This window comes from Pholis gunnellus (genome assembly GCF_910591455.1).
Source record: "Pholis gunnellus genome assembly, chromosome: 2".
Taxonomy (NCBI): Eukaryota; Metazoa; Chordata; class Actinopteri; order Perciformes; family Pholidae; genus Pholis; species Pholis gunnellus.
The window spans coordinates 8877696-8898860 of NC_136536.1; the positions used below are offsets into that span (position 1 = coordinate 8877696).

The 21165-nt window shown below is 41.6% G+C and overlaps 1 protein-coding gene across 1 annotated transcript; it reads right to left on the bottom strand.

Annotated features, from left to right (window-relative positions):
* Nucleotides 1-1391: 1391 nt before the first annotated feature.
* Nucleotides 1392-21076, bottom strand: LOC306708144 (uncharacterized protein). Its single transcript, XM_079175874.1, has 12 exons — nucleotides 20827-21076; nucleotides 17524-17585; nucleotides 16668-16880; nucleotides 15854-15976; nucleotides 11602-11658; nucleotides 11121-11222; nucleotides 9014-9128; nucleotides 7936-8321; nucleotides 6029-6115; nucleotides 4279-4351; nucleotides 3977-4072; nucleotides 1392-3156 (listed from the first exon to the last, which is right to left on the bottom strand). The coding sequence occupies exons 1-12, from the start codon at nucleotides 20957-20959 to the stop codon at nucleotides 2984-2986; spliced, it is 1620 nt and encodes a 539-aa protein (XP_079032000.1). The 5' UTR covers nucleotides 20960-21076; the 3' UTR covers nucleotides 1392-2983.
* Between the last annotated feature and the right edge of the window lie 89 nt (nucleotides 21077-21165).

Consider the following 21165-nt stretch of genomic DNA (forward strand, 5'->3'; position numbering starts at 1 on the left):
ACCAGCCTCCACTTATGTGGCCACAGGATGAGTAATAGTTGTTTACTAATACAATAATAAACACTAATATCTGCTTCCGACTACATTATAGTGTCATAAACCATTTATAACATGTTTATGTGGATGCTAAGGGATACTTAGTCACCCTATAAACTTAATCGCGGCAGTTTCTCCACCTCAGTTGAAAGTTTCCACCGCCCATGTATCTGTCTTTTATCTCTAGAATAGGAGATATGTATTTGCAGTGAAACAAATGTTTTTAGAATCTAAATTTTACGCAGAGTCGCCACACAGATGCACAAACTGAAGTTCGTGCATCTGTTATTTTCTCTCTTTAGCCTCACGGAGAGCAGCTAATGAGGTTATTGGGCATTTGTGACGTGACATCTACATTTTGGCCTATTTGTGAAACAATGGTAACAAGGAAGCCCGGGACATTGGGCTCTGTGTTTTCCAACTCAAAATAACAAAGCCAAGCAGCCGCTGGTGGGAGGCTGTGCTCTCATGGAAATGAGCAACTGAACCAACAATGTAGCGCCTAATCTCTTCAGAGAGAGGAATCAGTTACACAGCAGTATGCACCCCTCAATGCTTTTCATTAGAGTCAGCGTGCTATTGAAACAGTCACTCCACCCCTCCACCCCCCCCTCACTCGCACACACACACACATACATGCGCACACACACAACCCTCGTGTGTAGCCACAGGCCCTACTCATACAAGCACTAGATACAAGGTAGCCCCCCCAACAACAGAAGGGTTGGAATAAGTGGGGCAGAGGGTGGTATGGGGGTGCAAGGCCTCAAAGCATCGGATTAGAGTTAATGTGCCCTCCCTGGGTTATAATCTCTTCAGAGGGGGACTTTGTTTGAGGGGCTTGAGGGCAGTAAGATAAGTATCTATTACAGAAACTCCCTCTTATCCCCCAAACATCCTCGCTTCAAAAATGAAGCACAAAAACACTTGCCTCTGTTCCCCTCTGTGTCGTCTGATATCCAAGACCCAGAAGCAAGTGCTGCCCTTTTCAGCTAATCAGGAATTAAGGTCTAAAGCCGTATGGAGAGTTAGCAGGCCCCATATTTACTCCATCTGTAGCCCACAAAGTCAGGTAGTTGAAGTAAGATCAAAGGCGGCTTAAAAAACTAGGGTTATTGTATTGAAAGAAAGAGGGGGGGGGGGGGGGAGCATTATCACAAGTTGTTCTTCTTCTCTGCTTCGTATAAGTAGAAACTGTGTGTGAGCAGCCAGTCCAGAGGTTGATGTAGTAGACGCACAATTACTTTCAGCTGTGTTCAAAGTGAACAACGCAGGAGCAGAAACGGTGTGAATGAGGAATAAAGCACAAATAATTCAGTTTGATATAAAATATAGTTTAATACCAAAATACCTTCATTATATAAATAGTGTGCAAAAGATGTAATGGAAGTTATTTTTTTCTTGTTTAGATGATACAATTAGCTTGAAAATACATGACTCCCTCTTACAATGGCACTGGATTATAAACAAATAGTTACAATGAGGATCTTTGACAGCAGATGAAAATGTGGAAACATTCTGGTGCTCTGACATGTCTCTTGGCTCAGATTAACACTTATGCTTTTGTATGTAGCCCAATAACTACAAATAACTACACTTTACTCACAAAGTTGCAAAGCGTAGTGTTACCTTTTAGACTACTTTGCTTCCTTCCAAGAAGCTACTGTCTGAAGTACAGTTTGACAATTTACTTGAAACTGAATCTTGCTTGAAATAGCTAATTAATCGCAACAAACATGTAACATTTTATCGACGGACTGGCCTTTATGTTGATTAATACATTTTTTCTGTCAACGTAAATGTATTGTCTCATAAATATTTGAGCAGGGTTTGTTGCTGGTGCATTCATTCATGGAGAAATACAACTTTGCTGCCATGCAGCGCTGCATTCACAAGCTACTTGGGAAAACAAACAGTAAGCAATAAACAGAAACTTGGTGAAAACAAATGCAAGGGTTCAATTGCATCACAAACTCAGCTGCTGGAGTTGAACAATCAACAATACTTCATTGTCATAAGGGACTGTACAACAATGATTAGGGAGGTGGATCAGAAAAGGGTGGTATTTTGTTCTTATGCTTGAGGAAGGCCATTCTAACTTTTCTTGACTTTTCTTTGTGCTTTGTCTTTTTTAGTTATTAATGGTGAATCGAGTTCTTGATCTTTTTTTCTCCAAATAAAATATTTAAAACGCTGTAGAGGTTTATGCTGGTTAAACTTTCATTCTATCCCTTAGTTGACAGATTAATTGTGATTTTATAATTATTAGTTCAATACAAAATGAAGGTATCTGCAAATTGTGTCTGATGGCATACTGACATGAATATAAACTAACAGCGTAAAAAAACATCAGTCTAACAACTTGTGGTATGTTATGGAAAATGTCAAGCAAGTACAAATTATTTTTAATAGATCAAAACATACAAACCAGTGTCTTTTTAAAAAAAGTTTAGTCTGCTTATTTTAATATATTTTAACTTTAGCCTCATCATCTTCACAGTCCTATTGTCTAGTTGTCGTCTTTAACGCAAACAAAAGGCGATGAATCCATGTGGCCTGAGCTCATTTGAAATTTTAAGGCATAAGTAACATATAGCGACATTCATTAAAATGTAAAGGCTTCAAGGAATACTTTTGTGGTAAGCATAAATATTGCTAATACACGTAGATGCAAAGCATCATCTGCAACACCTCCTATTTAATGTTAAAGCATCTGTGTTCAGCATACTGGGATGAGCTGTTCAGGTGTGATAGTGTCTTTAAGTATATACGGTTTAAATGTTGGTGTACGTGTGTACATAACAAATATACACATATTAGGCTTCCATTGTACATACATGTAGGTTAACATCATGTGTGTAAATATATATGCATGTAAGGTTTAAGTGGATGCGTGTAGAAGAACTAGCAGAGTCAGAATTCGTCCCCGGGGTCTGTTTTTTTTTTCTCAGCGGGAGAATTTTCTGGGTCTGAATGGAGGAAGGGCGAGCTGATGTGACGTCGTCCTCTCCTCCTCTATCGGGGCCAGCTCCTCGGCTGAGCCCCACTTTTTCTTGGAGTGAAACAACGACGCCAACTTTCTGTTCCTGTTCCGTTCTCTGGCCTGAGTCACTTGGAACTCTGAGATTCCAAGAAACAAAAGAAAACATGATGAGGGAAAGCTTGTGATTCCCATAAACTAAACTTAGGAGATGTATCTTTCAAACATGACAGAAAATATTTTTTTAGAAGTGGATTACATTACATTACATTACAGTCATTTAGCAGACGCTTTCATCCAAAGCGACTTATTTAAGTGGATGTGGCCTTATGGAGCTTCGGGGCTTCAAACGCAGTGACATCTGGTTGTTGCAAAACTTACAGCTGCCCTTCAAGACTGCTGCCGAATAATTACAACACCTCGCTGATTTTAATCATTTGAATCTCATGTGTGCAATTAAAGGCTCAGACGCTGGCTATTTTTAAATCGGTGATACTTTTGTTCAGAAATGCTGCGTTACATGTAGAAGTTTTGTGTAATATGTTACAGTAAAATAGTGAATAGAAGAAGAGAAGAAGAGGTGCTGGTAGGTGGGTTTTGTTGCCAGGGTAGCTGTTCCCCCCCCTGACTCCAGTCTTTATGCTAAGCTAAGCTAACCAGCCGCTAGCAGTATAGCGTTGTAATCAACAGACAGATATGAGAGCGGTATTAATCTAGTTCTTTTATTTGGCGTTTGAACATAAAAGTGGTGCTGATCTTCTCATCTAACTTTCGCAGAGAAAGCGAGTAAGCGAATTTCCCAAACTGATCAACTTTTCTTTGAAATAAAAACAGCATATTTTACTTTGTTTTACAAATGTATTTACACTTCATACTTCAGACTTAACAAAGACAAAACAATTCAAAGACTTTATCTAACTCTTAACATTTCATACAGCAGCAAATGTAAGAGTCACTCACGCAGGTCGCAGTCTTCCTCTGGACCCTCTGGTTCTTTGATGTTCAGATAATGGCCGGCAAAATGGCCGCTGTAGTCCCTTAAGTTTTCTTTGGCCCCTGATGAGGAAAAAAAAAAAATCTCTGAAAGCTGAGACTAAAGTCTTGGAAGACTGCAGGTAGCTGCTTCACTGACACCTTTCGCCTAAAGCTTTAAGAGACAATCCATGATCCAAAGGCAAACAAAACTGATTGACTGCACTTTATTGTGAAATCAAGTATTTAATTGTGCATTAATGGCGGTGCTAAACTGGTTAAGCTTTTACCATATGTCATGATGAGCAGGTCTAGAATATGCCGATGACCATGTAACGCTGCAATGTGTAGAGGCGTATATCCCTGCAGAACAAAAACAAGAGTAGAACAAAAGGAAAACATGCATCAAGAACATTTAAAAACTTGAATGATGAACTTCATAATTATTCTCATTTCAGGGACAGTGGTGATATGACGTGGCATGCAAACACACCCCGTAGAGTCGCCTCATTGACACATTAAAGAAGGCAGTTTAAATGATTTGACATTTCTACGTTATGTTGAGTTCAGAGGTATAAGTGTGGCAAAGTGCTGGAAGGGTTTAGTACCTACCCCCTAGAGTTTCCCAGGGCCAAACACAGCCAATGAAAACAATGTGGAAAAAAAATATACAAATTAGCAAAGGTTATGGAAACATGAGATAATGATAAAAACATAATTGCTTGGTAATTTGCTGAAAATTGCATAGTTCTAGCGTTGTGCATGCTGGCATATAGACGCACTGTTTTGGGAAACAATTAACATGACATGACATGATTTATTAGCGGAGTACTCCCGCAGCCCGACAACACGAGCTGCTGTGATACATTTGCACAGCTGGATCATTTAGGAGCATTACGTCACTGAGGGGCACAGAAGAAGAAACTAGCAGCCATGTTGCCGTCCTTTTTGTTTCAAGTTAAAATCAAACAACTTACTGTACATACCCATCACTTCCTGATAAAAAAAACCCTGGATACTCACATGCTGCAAGAAAGAAGAACACCATGGATAAATCAGTGATGTTGCACAGAAAAACTAACAGCATTGTGGCATATACATATAGTTTACTGTTTACATTGTGTAAATATCATATAAAAGCACCAATGGTCAACCATTCACGATCGTAACAACATCGGTATCGAGGTGTCGGGATGAAATAATGTGATGTTTGATTTTTCTCCATATCGCTCAGTCCTATTACACAGTAACATTGTGGGGACTCGCCTTCCTTTTGGGGACAAAGTGCACATCCCCATAACGTAAATAATTGCATTCTAGGGTGAAGACTTGGTTTAAGGTTCGGGTAAGTTGAGGTGAGGTTAAGTCGCCAGGAAGTGAATGTAAGTCAAAGTAACATCCTCTAAAGTGATGGAAACACGACTCTGTGTGTGTAGGTGTAGTGCTGCTGGAACGCACCGGTTTTAACGACACTCCACCACTTTTTTCTCCAAGTGTGTTTTAAGCCTTTGACAATCGGATCATCAATTAAGTGTGTGTCATGCAAGAGAGACAATTTTTCAAAAAGGGGTCAAAGTTGTCATATTGACATTTAAGGTGTGTTAATTGATTCACAACGTCAACTGGTGCAAGTTAAGTTCATTACACGAGTAACGTGCGAGAATGTACGAAAGATGCTGTTGAGTTGCATCATGGGAAACGTAGGAGCCAGTGTTTTTGGAGCTTGACCTTTGTTTACGGACTAAAAGTCAGGATATCTTGGCTTCTGTCTTAAACAAATCCTTGTAACTTATTCATGTGTACTAAAAACTCATAATGCCCCTTTTAAAATCATAACTCTCACTTGAATAAGTATATTTGCCTTTAAAGACAGAAAATGCTTATCTGTCACTTTGTTTGCCAAATTTATTTAATGTGATTAAAGAACTTCAGTCATTGCAGATTTCTACTCGCAATACAATTAAAGTATTCAACCAATGTCCAATACTAAATAGCGTGAGTGCCCCTGTAATGATAAAAAAATAACAATAATGCACTCACTGATTTGGTGTTGACGTCAGCACCCGCATTAGCCACCAGAGCGGCCATGTCCTTGTTGCCATGTTTGGCAGCCCAGTGCAGAGCTGTCTGTGTGCAATAAGGAAAGAAGAGTCATTCATAAAATGTGCTTCCTCTGACAATATTACAGAAGATAGCAGGCATGGTAAATGCTGTAGCATCATCACAAGTTGTCTAAGCTGAGCGGGGCAGCTTCTTATTGGCCGTGTGAGGGCAGAAGGCCAGCTGTGCACAGAGGGGAGTGGACGGATGGAGGGATGGTGAGCGGGAGGGATGGAGAGATGGTTTCCTGCCATCTAACAGAGCCTAATTACAAAACAACACAGCACTGTGCCCACATTTGGGGGGGGGGGGGGGGGGCCCAGCCGCCTGTCACCCGGGGGAAGATTGATGATGTTAGTGTGACCTGCAGAGTGGAGACCCACCCAGACATCAGCGCACTACTGTCAGCACACGTCAAGGAGGAAAACATGGGCCCCCGCGACACGACACCCACATGTCCACATGCAAAGATGTGAAAATAATAGACACGTGTATGTACAACACGCACCGAAAACACACATGCAAACCACATCCACCTGTCGGACTAGAACTGTGATCTCCACAGCTTTTCCTACACTCTTTAAGCTGCGTAATTATGGGCTATCAACAGGTGAAAGCGGAGCGTAAGTGCAGATGTCTGCAAAGTAACCACATCCACCCCTTCTGAGTCTGACCCTTAACACGGGGAATCAAACAGTAACCATCAGAATTACATGGTGACTGTGGATAGATGGCAACCTTATAACCTCTTTTTTATTTCATGTCTGTCGATCAGACGAGATGAAAAGTACTTTTCTTAGCTACTGAAAGGTTGAGGAGATCCAACAGCAACAATGTTGAACTTTAAAAAAAAAAAAAAAAAGTCTTTTCTTTCCAAAGATTTTGAACAGTTGAAACAAGTTAATATCAACGCAAAGTAAATGTACATAACATTTGAAATCTTTTAAATAGATACGCACGTGTACAAATACTGTCCTTCATGAAAAATCTGTCTGTTTGTGTGCTAAACTACTTTCAAATCAACCTCAGACTTCAACGCTGCCACTTGCGCAGTATGAAATGTGCTGGTAAGCGCTAAAAACAATCATAACTTTCATAGCAAAACTGTTTGATTCCACGGCGTGCTGAAACAATACCTCGTGAGTGTTTTTTGACACACATCATTTAGGGCTAGCCCTAGTTTTTGACCTCTCATGCATTACCTTTATCTGAGTCGCACAGCTAAGCATCTGGAACAAAACTAACTGTCAATCTTTGAAGAACACAAAACTATACAGATGTTCTCAAGCTGTTTCCAGAATGCTCAGACTCTTCAAACACAAAAATGATGTTTCACAAATTGTGTCTCTTCCACTTAATCCAAACAAAGATAACATGTGGAAATTACATAGTCAATATACCAAAAATGTACTGGAGTTTTTTTTTAAATGTTTTAAATATTTTTCATGTATTGTACAAAAAAGTCATTTCCGGCTACTTGGATCCAGAAATATAGTTGCAGTTCAAGAAGCTGGTTAAATTAGATTTTCTTTTTCCGGACAGAATACTTTTTACATCCCCAAGGTTAGAAAAGTCTTTGAGGATTCTGGAAATACCCTCAGAACAGCTGTAAGTGTTGTTGAACGACATCACCGGGCATTTATTTTGCAGGGAAACAGATGTTTAACTCTGTGATTTTTGAATGCTATGATAACACATGAGAGGCACAAACTGGGGCGAGCGCGCCACATGAACAGCACACAGGTCCTTTTTTTTGGTTTTTCGAAGCTATGCTGCTAATTGTGCTAATCGTAGCACAACAAGCCTGTCCAACAGCTGGCAACAGCAAAATGTCTGCTTGTACCCACTGAGGGGACTGAGGGAGCGATAGGTATAGCTGCACCTCCGAGTGCCGTGCGTCTGGGAGACAGATTGTGATAGATGTTGTCTGGCTCAAGTATCTCCATCTCTTTTGTCCGTCCCCTGTCACATCTCAAGACAGATTGGCCAAAGGGCTGTTTGACAGGCGGCTCGGCGGGCCTCCCAGTGGGCAGGGGTGATGGACGAGGCCGAACAGGATGCAGCGTCTTCCCGTCCTGCGCCTCTCGATTCTGTTCCTGCCCACTGGGGTGGCCACCTGTCCAATCACTCAGGGACGTCCCCGTCCCCGCCACGCGCTCCCCAGTGAGGGAAGTGGTGGCCCCCGAAAAGGGACTCCCATCAACAGGCGACACAATGGCCAGCGTGCCTGACACTTGACGTGGAGGAAGGCAGAGAGGAGTGATGGGCTAATGATGTACTTACAAACTGTGTGGCAGAGGAAGTCCGTCACAGCAGGAACGAAGGCCCACGTCACGAGGAGAGCAGGGAGAGAAAAAAAAAAAAAAAAGAGCGTCAGACTTGTGACGTGTTTGGCTTCGGCGAGGTCTAAGGTGTTCTGACCGGTCTTCACTTTTCTTTTAAAAGCAACTTCACGTTTTCTATGAGATCATCTAAACCTAACAAACATTCGGCGAGAGCAGGAAACGCTTAAGTCCTCCCAGGATGAAGAGTAATCCCTTCAGTCCTGGTCAAACATGTGATTTAAAGCCCGGTATTTGGAACACTTAGCACGACTTCTGTTGCGCAAAGTGAGGACATGACAGAATTCAGATCAAATATATATATGACTCCTGGTTTTAAAGACTGGATTCTTGTGAGTCTTGGGATTCTCGGTATCTCTGTGCGTTATCTCTGGAAAAGGCATCCACCTCTGCAGAACAGGGAAAGGCTGAGGGCTAAAGGGAACATCAAAGAGGCCTGAGGGGGACTTAGCACCTTCCCAGGGACACAACCTGCATTGTTCTACAATTAATCCCAGCCTGCTCTATTACTTTCAGATTATCTTTAAGTGGGTGAAGTCTTTGTGGGGCATTAAGACTCTCCTTAATCCCCACCCCCCCCCACCCCACATCTCCCTACACTTCAATGGCGGCCATGCTATCTTGTCCGGGTGTGGATGGCAGAGGCTTAGGGCTACTCTTAGAAGGTGGTCTGCCATGGTCACAGGGCAGTGTGAGAACTGTGACACAGGGGAGGGACAACAAACATGAGCTCAAATCTCTTAAGCGCACAGGGAGACAAATAAAAGGATTTGGGTTGTCAGGGGGGCACAGGAGCTAAAAGCTATCTTTCATAATCCTTTTGATAGTGGACCTTTGAAATGCATGATCTGGATGTTTCAACACAGGGTTCTCAGAATACTATTAAGGGAAAAAAAGTCTCGGCAGAATGAGCTTGTGAAAGTTACACAAGCAAAACACGGCGAGTGTCATTGTGCATTTTGAACTACGCCATCACAGATGAGAGGTCAAGAAACGCAGAGATGATAATACGGTCAGTTGGAATGCAAGTTGCAGATGAGCGTCCATTCCAACAGGCTACAGTAGGTGTTGGGAGTTCTTACTCTATAGTGAAACTTACCCCCTGAGAAGGATGGTTGTTGTCACAGTGTCGAGAGCCAAAGTGTGTCAAAATGGAAAAAGGAGAAGCTTTCAGTCAGACAAAAATCACTTGTTAATAACTACATCTACACCACAGCATGCAACATACAGTCACATACAGTCTGTAGCTAGTTTATTTGATCAAAGTGCCGTATCAAATACTCACCGAGGTAAAGTCCTGGTTCGACCCCCCCCCCAACAAAAAAAGACACAAAAGCATAAATTAGTGAAACCATGGATCCAACCACATGAAACAGTTTGAGTTTGTTTTTCATAGAAAATGTGTGTACTTTCAGGTTTGTTCACTTTGTATTCGTCTTACATTGAAGGATTATTACTTGCGTAGTTTTGGTAACATTTTGATGACATTGCACCCACCAGAGTGAGTGATTAGATCCGGGAACAGACTGACAACGCTGTAACAAAGTCCAACAGGGCGAGAAAGTATTGAACCAAAGGAACTAAACTAGGAACTTCACAGTCCCTGTTTACGGGAAGATTAGGAAAATGAGAGTGTGGACAAAATCCATTTTCACACATTAAGAAAGAAAAACACAGACTCAACATCACGTTGTTCTCTGTACTGTTGCATGACACTGATTTTTAAACGGATGAAAGGAGACAAAAAGCTCCTCCCTCCACAGTACCAATGATCTGAGTATGACAGTTATTTATTTCAACTTTAGACCGTACAAATAATGTTTGTATTTTTATATGTTTACATGTTTACCACTTTTTCCTCTCGTTGCTGCTCCCTGAACATACCTGACATGTCAGTACAAGTCACTTGTTGCACCGGAAACAGAGTGTACCTGTAATTAGTACAGTAGAGAGCCATGAAGTCGGTCTGTGAACTGAGATGGATGTTCACGACATGAGACTCTCGAGGGACCACTACAACCTGCAAGGCGAGGGCCACAAAACACGGACAGGCTGTGTGTTTTGCAATGCTGCATTGGATACACTTCAGTAGGAATGAATCACTAAAAAATGAGGTCTGTACCCTGTTTGAAGAGGGCACTACTCAATGCTTCATCACAACTAAATAATCAAAATTGTTGTCAAAACTAAATAGGGATGAAAAGAGCAACGAAACACACCGAGCTTTGACGAGCATTTTTCACTTTCCTGAAGAGTTTTACAAAACATTTAAAGGACAGTTTGTGTGTTTTCTTTACTGATTATCTTCTTAAAACGAAAAGTAGACAAGCTCACAATGCCACAATGATTTAGCCTGAAATGAAAGAAGTCTCTGTCCGTCTGTTGTTTTTGATCATCTGATTGACTTGGCGGGTGTTTTGCTGAGGACCTAATGAAGTGCGGTGTCGACCAGGCACGTTTTTGAATGGGCTCTACACTAGCGGGTAATAAATCTTCCGTTTGTCCTCGTTGTTTCCTTCTAATTAAGTTTGGCTAGCCTTGATCTGGGCTTAAAGCTCATTTGATTGCCGTGTTTCTTGCCACGTCAGACTTTGTGTTAGCGATATTACCACATACAGATGTATTTATCACAAACAAATGGCCAAAAATATACACCAAAAAGACCCCTCGTTCATTTAGGGTGGCGTTACCTTCTTGTTTGCCAGCGAGGGGTCCTGTCTGAGCAGATGAGAGAGGTCGGGGACTCGAGCACCTGCAGCGGAGTAGATCCACTCCTTCTCTATAGGATCCAGCTATCACAGGGAGGGGAGGGAGAGCTCAGACGTGCCCACACACACACACACACACACACACACACACACACACGCACACACACCCTACTGTCCACATCCTGTTGTGGGCTCTATTGATAATGCTGAAGCTACAAACCTCTAATCCATTTCCTACAAATGACTGAGTCACAGCCAACTGACACAGTTGGGAGACACCCATGATCACACTGCACAGAGGTCAGCAGTTTATGCTTTTTACTTCTGTTATTGGTTTAAAGGGAACGAGTAGTGACGTTTCCCAGACCAAACCCCAACGGTCGTCTATCAAATGTATCACTGATAACTCCCCTAACCCCTTTGTAGTAAGAAAATTAAAAGAAGAGGAAGGAAAAGGACTTACAGCGACAGCAGCGGAGCCCATACTGCCCGTACTCTCCTCGTCTTGCTCGGACTCGGACTGAAAGACACGAAAACACCCGACTATTACTCAGCGGTGACAAAAAGTTGACTGTGCTGCATCAGTCATAATAGTCACACGGTACACACACACACACACACACACATCTTATTTTCACGCACTGGTCACACTGCTGTGATGTTTCCATGCTGACGAGACGTGACCGAAGGGCGTCAGACAGACAGAGAGGTAATGAGGCAGCGAGACAAAGGTGCCGGTTTCACACATAAGGGGTAATGAATAACAATCCAATTACCAATTAACCAAAAAACAACACGCCTACAGTCGGGCCATGTGTTTTTGTCACCGTTTCAGTCTCAATGGGTGAAGAGGAGAGAAAAAAAAAAAAATGAACACAGACATCTAGCAATGTGTAAAAGTGTCACTTTGGCTGATTTATGCAAGAGGTTTTTTTTTTTCTTTTTCCTCGCCTTGATTGCAAATTGTTCTCAGATCACACAGAGACATGATGTTAAAACACTCGGCCCTTTCAAGTCTCTTGCACAAACTGCCACACGTCAGCGTGCTGAACATGAAAAGTGGAGGGATTGTATTTTTCCAGCCTATTCCACTCTGGCATGTCCTTTTTTTTTCCCTTTTGGCAGAGACCATTAAAAATAACTAAAAACATCGTTGGGCATGAAGGGAACGACTGAGGGGTTACAAGAGCTCAAATACTCTCGTTTCAGATGTTTTTAGGGCTGCAACTACTATTTTCACTATTGATTCATCTGGTGATTATTTTTTCAATTATTCGTCTGGTCTTTGAATGATTAGAAAAGGCACATCACAATGTTCCATAGCTCAAGGTGATCTCTACAAGGTTTTGTCAGACCAACAGTTAAACACTTTTATTTAATTTACAATAACCTAAAACGGAGAAACTAGAATCAACAAATGTTTGGCATTTTTTTCTTGACATATAAATGACACCATTAATCAATTATCGACTAATCGCTGCAGCCCTGGTTGTTTTGTCTTGGACATTGTGGAGCCTGTGGAGTAGAAATCGATTGAAATGAAATTGTACTTAAAAAAACTAAACTAATTTGACGAGGGATTTCAAAGTGCAGGGGGGGGGGGGCATCAGCTGACCACTAAGTCAAAAAGGAAATTTCATACGGGGGATTCACAACACACCACGCATAATTAGGTCAAGTTAATGTTGTACGATTTTAAACAAGAGTCTGCAGCCTCTCCAGCCGCTCTGTGAGGCTGTACTGAGCTAAACATTAGCATGCTAACAATGCTAAAAATACAGACTTTTACCAGGTAATGTTCACCATCTTAGTTTCAGATGGGAATGTCGTCAGTTTTACAAGAATTTGGTCATAATCTTGAAGAAATTTGTATATAAATGTAAAAATGTTTTTGTCTTGATGGTTATTAGAGGTTCAGGAATGTGCGTATGAAACCTCCTGATAATCCATGAACAGACATTTCCCTCAAAACCATGAATGTCAAACTGCTCGTGGCGCTAGAGGAGCAGTCGGGGGGGTCACCACAGTCAGTGTGGACTCGTTCTCTCGGGATCAGTCTTGGCCTAAGTGGCGGACCACCAACCGTCCGACATTACTGTCGTCAAAGTGACAATAACCAAAATGAATTAATCTCAAATGCTAATCTCCCGCCGGCTGAAAGGAAAGTTTTGTCCGTCCTTCGCAGGGAACTGTAGCTGTAGCTTGAATTCATGTCAGTTACATTGGATCCCCATGGTAACAGGTTTAACAGCAACGTGATCTACCATGTGTACCTTTCTGTCTGCCCCCCCCCCCCCCCCCCCCCAAAGTCCAAAGTCCAAAGTCCAAAAATAGACTTCTGTTCTCAAACTACATTATGAAATTGAGACAACCATCCCAGAACTTCCTTAAATAGCTTTGGCATTCATGCACTGCAATTTATTTGTACATATGTCCCAATACAGATATGTCGGGGCTCTAATTTAAATGCATTATAATTCAAACTGACCACAGCTGCTCTTGTCTTTCACTGATCAAAAATACAAACTAATACAAGGCTCGGGACGCTGCTCTCCTCCTGATTTAAACCAAACTTTGAAGGAACCGGGGTTTATCTGCCGCAGAGCGTCATCCCGCATTTGGGAGTGCGATATTATAAATAGGAGCAAAGCTTGCAGCCTCAGCTGTTGTGATTAAGAATAGTGTGCGAAACCAGCCAGGTAGCTTCTCAATGTGGAACAACTGTCAACACGCTGGGTGTCCCAAACACAAAGTTCAATGGTGGGACTAATACCTTAAGCAAACACACTTAATCTGATTGCTGGTGCTATATTAACACACTTCAGCATTATTTCATCTGCCGATTGTGCAGGCCATCGAGGAGAGCCACATATATCTTTCTCTGGGATGAATGTCAATCTCTTTAATGGGCAAAGATGATTATTCTCTTTCTAATGACTTTCAACATGTTGCTGCTTAACATAATAACAGAGGGCTTAATTTAAATGCAGATTCTCCCCCGTTGGGTCCTCCTCCCACTCAAATTCAACACATACTGCAGTAGGTTACAAATCCAGGCAATTTACTTAGCACCACCTGGTGGGTAACAGAGGAACCACTAGAGTGACCTAGAATTCCCTCAGTGAACCTATGAAATGATATACTGTTTTATAGTAATAATAAAGTTAATACAAGTTGTGTCCTTCCTCTGAGCATTTACAGTAATGTAATAAAACGTTTAAATTTAATTTTCATCTAATTGTAATGAGGATATTAATAATGAAAACTTTAAATCAAAAAGGTGCAAACTATAGTGATCGTATAGCTATACTACAAAGTCATTATTTCCAGACCCATAAAGGTTTGAACAAAAATTAAAAATAGAATAGTGAAGTATATGGCTTCAGTAACATTAAAAACAAAGCTAAAGCCATTTATGTACCACACGATCTGAGATCTGAGGCCTACATTGTCAAATACAAACATAATGTCAGCGAGCCCTGGTAACATATGGTGTCAGGCCTTTTCACCACCTCGTCCATGTTTTGACTGAGACTCCAGATTATTTTTCCATATGCTATTTGTTTATCCACTTCCAACGTTGTATTTTATCATAATTTATGTAAAAGTTTAATTTCAATATTAGTTTACAGGCATCAGTGCGTCCAACATCGATCCCACCTGAGGTTCTAAATACTGTTTCACAGCTTTGTAGATCCCGTCTGGAATAAAACTCTCAACTGGTGGTGAAACAGCGATTATCAAATAAGGTTGTTTGTCCCGCTGTAAATCAGTTGTCAGATACCAACAAGCACGCCTTCAAACACCACTCCTCATGTTCCAAATGTGCTCTTATGAATGGATTTTGAAGTGGTTGTTACTTAACACTATTTATCATATAAAACTGGACTTTGTTAAAATATTTTTTAAATGCAAAACAATGGAGATTTGTCTATGCTTAGGCTTGTTTTTCCCCTCTTTTTTTCCAGTAGGTTTGGCCAAGTTTGTGTTACTACCACATTCATTTTATTTTTCTATGTTGACTTCTCTGCTTGTTCGCAATTTTCACACTCTCACTTTCAGCAACTGTTGTTCAGGGAGATGTGCCGTGTGGAGTCGTCCTATCTTAGCCGGTGGTTCATTGGCTATTGTGTCAACAAATATAGTTAAAATCAGCCTCACAGTAATTTGTAACCCTGTTTGTGTGTGGATCCTGTTCTTTTACCAAATCTATCTTCCTTTTTTTTTTCCAAATTAACTTAGCTTCTTATACCTCCTTCCAAGTACCCTGGTGTTGAAGTGGCCCCTGGCTGGTAATCTTTAAAGTATAGCATCAAAAACTTTACAATAATGATTTTTGAAAGGACACACAAGTCACAAATGGAGCATGCAATGAATTTATGTCACAAATAAGGGCCCTACCTGCTGTCTTCATATCTGTACTGTACTACGACGGCTGCAAACTACCGACGTAACTTTTGAGACATGGGCAAAATTAAGATGAACAAAATTGCAGCCTTTATTTGACTAATCGTTTTTCAGCTCCGCATCATATTTCTGCCTTTTTTGCAGCCTCGTTTGGCCAGGAAAAGTGTGAAGTAGCTTGAGAAATGAAATACAGCACGCAAACCTACAGTCACTGGCACTGTAAGCCGCAGTGCACTTAATTAACAGTGTGCAAATGGGCAAGCGAGTGCCAGCAAGTAGCACTGCCTCTCAATCGGCCAAATTGTCACCTTTGACCCTGAATCTTTGTCCGGCTCATCGTCCCCGTTGCTTTGTGCCGAGGGGTCCTGGGTTGGGATGGCAGGAAGTTGCAGTAGAGCGTTCTGCATGAAGGCTGTTCCTGTCTGCTGGTCCTGCAGGAGTACAGACATTATGTGCTATAAACATTTAGCCGTGGCAAGTGCTGGCTGAGGTTAACGGACAGCGTTGGCACTTTGCTTGCTCCTTTTTCCCCCCCCCTTCCTGCATCATCTATGTGTGGATAAATAATGTCTATTTTAGTGCCTGTTTGAGCAAATAATGTGCCGGAACATTAAACCGGCAGCATAAAATACATTTAATCTTTCAAATCTATGATTAAATGCTCAAGTTTATTGAAGGAACAATATGTAAAAGTACTTCCAGGGGATTATTGTGCATTAAACCGGCACATAGTGTTTATTTTCACAACAGTCAAGTGCTTCCATGCATTAGTTTCAAAAGGCTCTGCCTTTTATGTAAAGACATAAGCCCTTTGACCTTCCCTTTGTTCTCATAGTGGCTAACTTAGATTTGCCTCAGTAACAGAGCATTTTCCTGTCCCACAGTACTTCTCTGTGTAAACCATCATTAAATACTGACATGTAGAGAATAGAGCACAGGCAGAGGACACTAACAAAGATGGCCCTGTTTAGAAATGAATGCGTCATTCACATAGAGAGTAAACACTGTGTGCTGGGGTGATAGCAGATTCATCTAGTTGTGGCTTAATCATACCAGCTTGTCCCACAGTTTTAGTTTCTACAAATAGAAAAGAATAGACTAGCGATCAGAATTTAAATTCACCTCTGCAGCACCGTCGGGCTCCTCGCACGACATCGGCTCATACTGTTGTTGAGGTGAAGAAGTGGAGGCGTCCGTCGCGTCCCATTGCACAGAGGCCGGAGCTCTGCCTGGGCTCGAACGTCTCTGTCCGTCCCCGTCCGTCCAGTGATGTTTGGCATCTCGCTCATGCAGCATTTGCCTATATTTCTTCTTCAGGACGAGATACTTCTCACCCTGTGACAAACAGAGTCAATAAGCACAATATGCCTTTAAAAAGAAGGGGAAAAAACACAGTCATGTGGGTTATTCTGTGTTTTTTATGCGTTTCTTGTAGGTAAACTTTCAGAGATATTCAGAGATTGTTGTAATGAAAGGGAAGGAATAGATGTGATTTTATGCATTTCTTAGGTAATTTAACTCTTTTTGTGGAAAACAACATATCAGACACGACATTAAAAATAAAAATAAAGATACTGCTGTACATCATATTTCTAATTCCCTTTTAAATCCAATTAATCAGGGACCAGATCAAAAGTCAGGTTATTTACTCTGAACATCAAATGTGTACTAGTTCTGGGCTTCAGTGGAACAAACAACTCATTTTGTCAGTGTGTGAAAATGCGTCATAAAAATAGTTTCTAGGAAAAAGAAAACTGCAGCTGCAGTCCCTTGGGGGAAACCAGTGGGCACAAACGGTTCTGTAAAAAAACCAAACGAAGATTGGACAACTCCTTGTGGAGTCATGATAGTTGAGCGAGAACAACAACCTTTAATGAAAGTGATACATCTTCCAGCTAATGCCACAGTGCTGACGTATCAATACATGGGAGCAGAGCTTTTTCCACAGAAGGTACAAACATTTTAATAGTTTACTCACATTCTCTGACTTCACCACAGCGATTCGGTCAATGATGAGCTTGAATTCCTCTCTGTATTTAGCTGCAGGGGAAAATATTTGTTGTGAAAAACTGAGAACTAAATATAGCTTCTAATTTCTCGCATTTAGTAAAACACAAACTCCCAAGAAATGTCAAATGGGGGCGAAAATAAATTGCACAGACTCTGCCAGAAATAGAAAGGAATGAAAAGAGCTTGAATTCAGTTTGAACTAGAATGTAATGGTGTCTGTTTACAATAGACGTTTGGTCGGTGAGCTACAGTCTGCAGGATGACTTGCCGATTTGTGTGAGAGTAATGAGAAAGGAGGGTTGCTCCAGTATACGTTGGGCTGACCCAGCTACACGCAGCTCACACTGCAAAGAAACAGCTGCTTCAATGAAAACACTGCAAGCCAAGCTAGAGAGGAAAGAGGTTCCCCTCCAGCAAAGATCCACGCTGCACCCCCAAAGGCAAAAAGCCGAGCTACTTTCGACCTCCAGTGAATCTTTCCTGTGGGAACTAAACAAACTAGAGCTGACAAGCTGATATAGACATCATCAGATAAAGCTATCTTCCTTTGTTTAAAACGGTGAGCAGACATGTGATTAAGAGCTGACCGAGCTGATTATCAAGCAGCCGTGTCGAGCAACACGAGCGAGGAATTTTCCAGGCGTAGGTATTCCATTCATACATAGGTGTACATGGGCATGCAGCTCGGGGACAATTGGAGTGTTTCCTTTTCCTGATGTGGACGGAAAGAGCATTTGCAGTGAGATAGATGCACCGCTCTCGCTCAACAACAACAGGAAGTCCAAAGGAAGCGGCCACTTACATTTGTCTCAACAAAAGAATTCCTTGCTCACCAACAGTGAGTAACATCGTATACGTGCCAGTTATTTATTAGCCAAAGGTCTGCACAAACAAACACCTCACACACACACGTGTGCGCGCACCCCCTCCCGACACCGCTACATTCCCACCGTGCCCCAGTTTTCCGATCGGATGAAAAAGCAACCCCATTAGAGGTTCCAACATCCAGTCATGCATGTGGACTTAATCATGATTAAAACACTATCATCACGATAACAACGTCGACATCTGCAACCACATGCTACGACAGACTTCAAATGTCTGGGAAGCACTTCTGTAATTAGACAGACATGTCAGATGGCAGAGTATCAAGGCAGCTCTCTAAACCTCTGTGAACCACTGCAGTGCTGACATAGCATCTGGACAGTGCTCGCAACGGCAACGCAAGGTCACTTTGGATAATCATTGAGGGAGGTTGAAATATGTTTGCATGTCAGGCGGTGCCAAAAGGTAAAAGTACAGTTGGGAATCATCACAAGCTCATTATTTGTCTTCTGGGCCAAAGGTAGTTGACATTAGTCAGTGGTGTGTACTTTGTCTTTTAAGGGTTGCAATGGGACATGTGTCTATTTTAGCTAGAACTAAGGTTTGTTCAACAGTGCTGCATTTTGAGGGAACACAAATGAAACAGTTGAATTTATAAGCGGTAAAATACAATGTCGCTCAGCTAATGCCCGCTGCCACAGCCTTGCCTTGGTCTGGCGTGACCAATAGCTTCTGGTGGCTAACGTTAGCTGACGGTAGCAGACTTGAGATACTCCTGGTGAGGTACGATACGCGGATGCACCCATCTGACCCAGTAATTAGAAAGCTGTTTGCCTCACTGTGTTGAAGTAACTGGGATCATTCTTTTATGTGTAACGCAACATCAGGCTTGACCTCAATATTGCTTTCCTAACTTTATAAAAAACAAAATGAAACAAATAAATAGATTGATATGAATTGGCTAATTGTTAAATATAATTAAAATAATAATTAGTGCATCAGCAACTTGGTAAAACAATCTATAAATGAACTGGAATTACAATTCAAGTGGAAACCTTTTCAATGCAGATACCAATTGGACAAAACCTAAAGCGGAAATAAAGCTCCAGTATATAATGTATGCAGTTTGGGTGCATCCTTAGTACGACGTGTTTACTTTTTGTTTTACTTCTGTGGTAAATCATTTTCTAATTGTAGTGGGACAGTAACATGAGTGGAGACAAGTTAGCAAACTGGCTTAGTTACACAGCAATATGTATCTAAAGTCTTCTAACGTTAGCATTGCAAATTAAAATTATTTTAGATTATTCTGATTATTCTCTCGTTGATTAGTTAAATCTGGTGTATAAAATATGAGAAGGGTGAAAATGTCCTTCCCAATGCCTTGTTTTGTTCGACCCACAGTCCAAAAACCCAGAATTTACTGTACTGTAAAAACAAAAGAAGCATCAAATTCTCATATTTGAGAACCTGTAACCATTAAAATGAATGGATGCTTTAAAATGAATGGAACAATAAATAGACTAACAAAACAGCTGCCCATGATGGTCTGTCCATCAACTTATTGGATAATTGGCTATTCATAAGTGAAGTAACTGGACATATCAGAATCAGCTTTATTGGCTGACTATGTGCACAAAAACAGACATGCAGCTTAAAAACTGTATGCAAAACAGCAATGCAGCATTGTATTGCTGTTTTAATTCAACTTTTCATTTGTGTTATTGCTTTTTTTGTGAAGCAATGCAGTGGGATGGGCAGGATTTATTACAGGGCTGTACTAGAGCCAGGTGTAAACACAAAACCCAACAGCATTTGTCTTAAAGAAACCAAATATGAGAGGAATTTTGGTGTTTAGCAATGATTCATAACGGTTGCATAAGCATCTGTACAGTAGGTGGGTGGAGGGGAGCAGCAGAGAGCCACGCAGTAAATATAGGAGTACTCAGCTAATCTCTGCAATCGTGGAAAAAACGAGTTTATGCCTCGTTTTTCTTTTTGTGCTGAGGGACCACAGCTGTGTCTGAGGAGCCACTGGGCCTTCACGTTACACTGCATTGTGCTCTTTGGTGATGGGTCGGATCAGGTCCATGTGTTCAGTTACCAGGCGGCTAAAAGTGGCCTGGGGGAGGAAATGACACAATTCCTGCTGAAACTGTAGATGTTTGGAGAGGCTTTTTAATGCAAACCAGATGTCTGGTGAACAACAGAGGAACAACGAAAGGACATGAAAACGCGTTTTTATCAACGCTGACCGAATGCTGCGTTTAAATACATTCATGCTACTAGTAATATGAGAGCTGGGGTGAATTCATAACCGTGCCATCTCACAGTAACGAGTAGTAACTGATGCCGCGCGACTGCACCACAGCCCCCCCACCCCCCCTAATGTTCGGGTTAATATTTTCATCTATCTGAATCCACGAGACAACGACTCGCTACTTACCACGTAACTGCAAGTCACTGTGGCCAATAAAGGGCTTAAATGTCTTCAGTATGTCTGCGTTTTTGACTCTGCCGGAGCTGCCTCCGGTGGAGTAGAAATAATCCAGCAGCGACTCTTCCCTCACATCACTCATCTCAGCTCAGCTCAGTGTTTTTCAACGACCTGGATGACTTTCTGTAGAAACGGTGTTTTTGGGGGTTCTCTTGCAGGGCTACTTTTCACACAGCCATAACGCAGTCCTCTCGGCTAATTTGTTAACGTTACACATCTAAACTTCACTCCACCCAGACGAGCTGCCCGCTGCTGCGCCTCCTCCTGTTAACCCTTTAAAGACACCAT

Coding starts and splice junctions, on each gene's coding strand:
- LOC306708144 (XM_079175874.1), bottom strand. CDS start 20,959: ATGAGTGATGTGAGGGAAGAGTCGCTGCTGGATTATTTCTACTCCACC. Junction 4,352..6,028: donor CTGACGTCAACACCAAATCA/GTGAGTGCATTA, acceptor TTTGTTCTGCAG/GGATATACGCCTCTACACAT. Junction 4,073..4,278: donor CCTGCTCATCATGACATATG/GTAAAAGCTTAA, acceptor TTTCCTCATCAG/GGGCCAAAGAAAACTTAAGG.